The 7,073-nt window shown below is 38.6% G+C and overlaps 2 protein-coding genes across 3 annotated transcripts in view; both read left to right on the top strand.

Annotated features, from left to right (window-relative positions):
- Positions 1–379, top strand: part of LOC307016137 (uncharacterized protein) — a gene marked incomplete at its 3' end in the record, with an annotated part of 1,509 nt that extends 1,130 nt beyond the window's left edge. The window contains exon 3 of the mRNA XM_079645171.1: positions 319–379. Coding sequence (XP_079501297.1) covers positions 319–379 — 61 coding nt within the window. The remainder of the gene's footprint in view (positions 1–318) is intronic.
- Positions 380–396: 17 nt separating this feature from the next.
- LOC307017055 (uncharacterized protein) lies at positions 397–6,153 on the top strand. Of its 2 annotated transcripts, XR_013802007.1 has the most exons (3): positions 397–723; positions 1,470–3,848; positions 4,553–6,153. XR_013802007.1 is itself a non-coding variant. In XM_079646481.1 (2 exons), exons 1-2 carry the CDS (start codon positions 3,638–3,640, stop codon positions 5,590–5,592), a joined length of 1,251 nt encoding a protein of 416 aa, XP_079502607.1. In that variant the 5' UTR covers positions 3,527–3,637; the 3' UTR covers positions 5,593–6,153. The 2 variants fall into 2 exon arrangements, 1 of the variants encoding a protein (XP_079502607.1); XM_079646481.1 differs by lacking the exon at positions 397–723 and having other exon boundaries at positions 3,527–3,848.
- Positions 6,154–7,073: the final 920 nt, after the last annotated feature.

Below are 7,073 nucleotides of genomic sequence, written 5' to 3'. Positions count from 1 at the left end.
GACTATAATCCTAATTATCATTTGAATTTCTCTGCTATAACTCCTACATACAGGTTAAACAGTTTAAAGGAAGATAACTACCGCCGAGTGAAGGTATTCATAGCACGATCAAGGCATAAAAGTTTTCAATCCATACTATACATAAACAATGGGGGAAAGTCAATCAAATCTGTCACCTTGAAGAGATGTAACTCTAAGTGTTGAACCAAAACATACCATTAATAATGTACTGTATGTAATAAGAGAATTGTCAAAGAAAATAATAAGAATGCCATTAATAGACAAATTAAGTAAACTATGGTTAGTTATATAATCCAGATGTGATTTCTCCTCCCATCCTTCACACGCCGACACACTAGATGGCGGTATGCTACTTTAAAGTTGGTTCGCTAGCCGACGACTCGAAAAGAAGAAGAAGAAGAAGCGACCGTTCGAGCTTTTTCTTAATACTTCTATGGTTAAGCTAGGTTAGCTACGTTTATATTGTTTATTTCTGATACTATTGGTAATATTATTGTGCCATCATTAAATCTGGAGACATGGACACAGCACTGATTAAGCTGAGGCTGTTTGTTCATCAGCGGCTGTACAGAGCCGCGGAGGATATCCTCGGAGAAATGGAGAAAACCATAAAGTTAGCTTTGTTAGCGGACGGTGGTTCCGACCTGTGTGAAGAGGAGGCTGGAAGTTCGCCACCACCGCTGGATCTGCGGAAGAAACCAGGTTTGGGACTCATATTTAGTGGTATCAAGTAACTAAGTACATTTACTCGATTACTGTACTTAAGTACCATTTTGTGGGACCTGTACTTTAATTGAGTGTTTTCAATTGGCTACTTTGTACTACTACCCCACTACAATTCAGAGGTAAATAGTGTACTTTAACTCCACTACATCTATTTTATAAACTTTATTTTTTTTCTATAGCACCTTTCAGGGAGGTTGCAGAAGTGCTTTACAGAGCAAGACAAGATACATACAAATAACAATGAGTTTAAATAAAGAGTAAGGAACCTAATTAAAAAATAAGTTGTAAAAATAAAAAAATGTTTTAAACTTTTCAAAATAAGCAGAATGAGTTGGATCACAAAACCATAAAACAACCAAAATAAAAGATAGGTCTTTTAATTTAAGAATTCCAGCTAGTTTGCTGTTCTAAGATCTAATGATCCAAAGATCTAAGATCCAATTTATACCTTTAGTTACTTTGCAGATTCTGATTAATGATATGAATTTGAATCAACACTTAAATAATACTTTAGTTACACCTGGAGTAAATCCACAAGCTACCTTACTTACACAGTCATTCAAATGAGCTCCACCTTTACCAGCTGTGATACACACATTACTGCATCAATAATTATAATCAAAACCTATAATATATACTTTTTTTTCTCAAGAAAATGGTTTAAATCCTGCTATAAATGGAAACATAACATGTTGGGTAATTTGGTCACCTTTTTCTTGCAGCTGTGGAGCGTTCACTGACCAGCAGCACAGTGGAAAGTGAAGAAGACGAGTGTGATGCCTCACTGCTGCAGGAGAACCCAGGACGCTCAACACCAGAAGAGTCACATTTTAATGCTGCGATCCCAGGACCCTCTCAAACAAGTGCAGATCTGGACAATAATAATGACTGGAACTACTGCTCGGTTCAGTCAGACTTTGAGCTGCCAGAGATAAAAGAAGAGCAGGATGAACTTTGGGATGACGGTCAAACACAGGACAATTATTTCCCTTCTTCTGTAATTGTGAAAAGTGAGCAAGATCAGCAAGAGGGAGAAATATCATATGAACTGGAGCCAGTTCCTTCAGACTGCTCGGCAGCTGAGAGTGAGAACAGTGACAGGGATGAGGAGTCAGTGAACAACAAAGGGGAACAGACCAACACAAATAAAAGCAAAGGACAAAGTGAAATGCCTAGTGAGAAGAACAAAGCTAAAAGTGAAAAGGGTCGCAGCTTTTGTCATTTTTGTGGCAAGGGATTCCAGTACATTGGCTCTTTGATGAAGCACATAAAAACACATGAGAACAATTTTGACTGCACTGCTTGTGGGATGACATTGCAGTCTACACAGGACCTGATCATTCATGTTAAAGATTGTCACAACGAAACATGTTTTTGTGAGGTTTGTGGCAAGATTTTTGCCAATATGCGTTGTCTCCGGCTGCATGAAAGAATACACGGAAGCATAAGCATAAAAGAGTATGTCTGTCAAGAATGTGGCAAGACTTTTTATCGAAGAGAGCATCTGATTGTGCATGTGAGAACCCATTCTGGGGAGAAACCCTATCACTGTGATGTTTGTGGAAAAGCATTCAGTCAGAGCCAGAACCTTACAATTCATAAAAGAAGTCACTCAGGAGAAAAGCCGTATCAATGTGGCCTGTGTGGCAAACTTTTTAATACTAGCAGTCATCTTAAAACACACATGAGATACCATTCAGGAGAAAAACCTTATGAATGTGATATTTGTGGTAAACGTTTTGGCCAAGCGGACAGATGACCAGACATAGAACCACACATACAGGAGAGAGGCCGTATGGCTGCCATATTTGTGGTATGAGGTACAGGTTTGCCCCCAATCTGAAAGTGCACATCGAAACTCACGAAAAACCTGCCGCTGAGTAAAAACAATCCAGGCTTCTGATATATCTGATTGCAATTTCAAATCATATTTCAGTAAGTTATATTCATTTTGAAGAATAACTCCTTGAACTCTAATGCGTTTAGATTGAATGTAAATATGTTCATAATTCTCTTTTAGGTTTCTTTGTATATAATTAGGATGGCTGAAACTTTGCACTTTTAAGCTGGTGCAATTTTTGCCAAGACTGTTTCATGTGTTTATTTTTGCATATTGTTCTGTGTAATGTCTTTCTATACTGACATCATATTCCAGCATAAGGAACAATAAAGTTTAGTATCCTGTCATTCACGGTGTAGTAGCCTATTCATATTTTTCTGTCTATGGACACCAAGTAAAAATATAAACACCACTATTATCCTTCTTTCAGTCTGTCCAAACATCAAATACTCCTATGACATAAAGTCTTAACTATAATTACAGGGCCATAGCTAGCAAGAAGGTGTTGCTTAGTGCAGATGTTATTGAAGGAACGTTTTGTTCCCAAGTTATGGCTTGACAAAGTGAGTTCAGGGTTCATGCTTTAAGTGAGCTTTGTAAATCTGAATAATATATAGGCAAGAAACAAATGATATTTTCTGAAAAACGTTGAATCCAATTAAAGCATGCTGATCATATGGATTTCCTTGGCTTTTCACAGCTGCAACTCAAGGGATATTCTGTTGGTGAATTCTAATGAATTTACATTTTACCAAATAATGGAATATAATATAATGTAATAATATGAATATAACAAAAAGTGTATCTCGAGCCGGTTTCTCAAATTTACCTACCCCACCTTTAAGCTTAATATATTAACAGAAACCAGATAACATGGTTATTTTTTCATGATCCACGCTAAAGGACACCCCAAGTGAGTCATCTTGATCTCAATATTGGATCTTTGTAGCAATCGTCACAACGGCTTCTGTGTTCGCTTCCGGTTCTGTCCCTTGCTGCACTTGCTGATATAAAACCTATGTATAAAACCAGCATTCTTTTAGCACAGATATGTTCCACCATATGTGCACGGAGGACTCAACTGTCTCCACAATGAGTCAGCTGAAGTCGTGTTTTCATCAGCGGCTGCAGGCAGCGTCAGAGAAGATCTTGGGAGAGGTGGAGAAACACAAGTTACCTTTAAACGGAGCAAACCTTCAGCGACCAAAAGAAGACCACAACAGTCAGTGTCAAAAACTACGCCATCTGCGCCAGATATCAGGTTTGCTTAGTGGTAACTTTACTTTGGAATCATTTTATCATATCTTATCAAATGTCTCTTAGACCCCTGCAGTGCACAAGAGGAAACCCCACATTACGGGGAAAAACTTTTGAATACAGTCGATGGGGGAAATGGAAGACACCTCTGAGCAACAGAGGAGAGGGCACCCTGTCTCAGGACAGACGTGCAATAGATATTGTATCTACAGATTAAAAAACATAGTAACAATGACTACACAGACAATCCAAATGATAAATATTCAAGAAGGATTAAAAGCTTCCAGGTGCCTCCAAAAAATAGTGATGAAGGACTCCAAAAAACGAATGTTATAATCTTAATACAGTATATCCAGCTCAATTGTTTCATTAATCTTTAGAGACAACTTGTCAAACTAATAATGCTATTTTCAAAAGGTTCATACTACAACCAACTTCTGTACACTATTTTAAGAAATAAGATAAACACTGCCTACCCTCTTGTAGGTAGGTATAGTGTTTCTCTTATTTCTTGAAATAATTGTGACTCCCTGGTTCTCACTGTTCATGTCAGGGTAAGTCAGTCTTAGGCAGGGCACAGGATTTAGAGAAAACCTGTGCGGATTCATTGAATGTGGATTATGGATCTAATTGAGTATTCAGTAATTAGTTCAGATGTAACCCAAAGAAGCCTATTGAGATTTGTTTTGTCTCCTTTTGTGGCTGCAGAACCTCCACTGACTGGACAGGAAGTGCTGCAGGAGACCTCAATACAAGCAGATTCTAACCTGAGCACGGCTGAGGTCCCACTCCTCTCTCAAACCAGTTCAGATACAGACAGCAAAGATGGCATCTACTGCTTGGCTCAGACAAACTTCAAAATAAAAGAGGAGGAGGAGGAAGAGGAAATCGGAAATGACACTCAAGCAACTGAAGTCATTGTACCTTCTCTTGAAGGTGTGAAAACTGAGCTTCAAGTGAATTATGAATTGCAGCCAATCTCTTCAGACTTCTCTGCAGCTGACAGCGACAGCAATGACGGTGACGAGGAGTGGCTTCAAAACAAAGCAGCGCGGACAAAGAAGAAGGGACGAAAAAGGAAGACTTTGCAAAAAGTGAAATCTGAATTGCAGCCAATCTCTTCAGACTTCTCTCCAGCCGACAGTGACAGCAGTGACGATGATGAGTGGCTTCAGAACAGAGGAGTGCAGACAAAGAATAAGGGACCAAAAAAGAAAACTTTGCAACAACAAAATGGAAGCATTAAGCAGAAGGACGCAGAAGTGTTGCCTGATTGTCTTATATGTGGAAAGAATTTCCAGCACATCGGTCCCTTAATCAAGCACATTAAAGAACACGGGGAGACGAGTGAATCTACGAAGAAGCTTTTAAGGCATTTGCATAGTGCTCAAAACCAACGGCTAATATGTGATTTTTGTGGCAAGAAGTTCACCAACGCTGGGTGTGTTCAATTACATTCAAAAATACACACAGGGACTAAAGACTTTAAATGTCGAGACTGTGGGAAAACCTTTGTCCAAAAAATACAAATGATTGTGCACATGAGGATCCACACAGGGGAGAAGCCATATCAATGTGATCTGTGTGGAAAAGCATTCAATCAGAGACACAGCCTCATTGTCCACAAACGAACACATACAGGGGACAGACCTTATTCCTGTACGACATGTGGGAAACAGTTTTATACCCTTGGTCATCTCAAAGCGCACATGCAGCGTTTTTACGGGACAAAACCCGTCATCTCGTAAAAATGTTCATAAAACGTTTTGCCAAAGCCAGCAGTTGATTCGAACAGAGTGCACACCCAGCAGAGCGCACAGACTAACTTTCTTCATGTGTGGAGCCTAAATGCACCACTTGATTGTGTGTTGTTTTATATAACATGGCTGTCAATATTTGTTCCATAAAAAATGTATCTAGTGTTGCAAAAGTAATATTTTTACCCTTCTGTATGTACGATTAACGCCTTAAAGTGGTAAAATGTACAATAATTTGACCCCTTGTTGACACTTCAAACACATATTCATCAATTCTTCAATCACAAGGTCCCTTCCCTCCAAATCATACAGATTTAAAAACAGTGGAGTGACCAATATGATGTCACACAGACAGAAATGCTGCCATGAATACTGCCTGAGGGGAAACTAATTGCAATTGCCGCAATAGGGTGAATCTTCAAGCATCATACAAGTTTGCTTTCCATCCTTATTGTTGTCTGAGATATTGGTTTGCAGCAGGTTCATTTTATTTGGCCATCACTCTTTTTGTTTGTCCTCCAAAGTAAGAATAAAAACAGTTTTTGAAATCCAGCGATGCTTTTGCATATCATTACTTCCTGCATCCCTCTGCTGCTCTGAAAGATGTATTCTTCTGCAGTTTGGCCAACAGGTGGCAGAAGACTCACCAAATACTCTTGATGTTTTTTTGGGGGATTTTGTAGCACTTTGTTCTCAATTTTCTTTTAATATATATATATATATATAGTTGCTCCAAAGGTCCCATAGCACTAATATAGCTGTCAGTCAACACCATGAATTTCTGTCTCATACCCCGAACCAGGGATCTCTATGTGATGCATCCGATTTCAAAGATTGAAATGTATGTTATATTTTGTATTAAATGAACTTCGGACAGGTAAGCAAAGTATCGCTTGTTTTATGTAACATGTTATGCTACTGGGAATCAAAGTGTTTAAACCTGTTCATGTCACTTTGTGCAGTCAGCTTTTAAAGGTCAGTCATCACCTCCCACACAGTGTCTGGTCCGCTCTGAGGGTCCTGGTTGAAAAGGGCAGAAGGCAACATTAAAACATGCACATCCTAAAAACCAAACGCTAGCTGTCAACCTCCTTCAGCTCTGTTCTCTCTATATACTTTGTGTTGACTCCTTTACCAAAATTAATGACGAAGAGCACCAGATTAAGAGGAATTGTATCACACTAGACACACTAGACACATTAAACTGGGCTCTGTGCAGTACACACTTACTCATTTACGGTCCGAATATGTATATCTTTTTACACTAAACCATATTTAATTCCACTTTACTGTATTACATTTTACATTCATTTGTATCTAATTCTATTTTACAAATGCATTGAATTATTCCTGAATTGTAAATGCTGAGTCCCTTGCACCGTACTCTTTCCATATTTTATGTGTCTTGCTTTATTTTGATTTGTTTATGTTTTAGGTAAACTACATGTTGCACTGTTGGACTAACCTGGGAC

This window comes from Notothenia rossii (assembly GCF_949606895.1).
Source record: "Notothenia rossii genome assembly, chromosome: 8".
NCBI classification, from domain to species: domain Eukaryota; kingdom Metazoa; phylum Chordata; class Actinopteri; order Perciformes; family Nototheniidae; genus Notothenia; species Notothenia rossii.
This window is presented reverse-complemented; position numbering and strand designations above follow the sequence as displayed.

Excerpts from the sequence above, each read along its gene's own strand:
- LOC307017055 (XM_079646481.1), top strand. The coding sequence starts at position 3,638 with ATGTTCCACCATATGTGCACGGAGGACTCAACTGTCTCCACAATGAGT. Across the intron at positions 3,849-4,552 it reads CCATCTGCGCCAGATATCAG|AACCTCCACTGACTGGACAG; the intron begins GTTTGCTTAGTG and ends TTGTGGCTGCAG.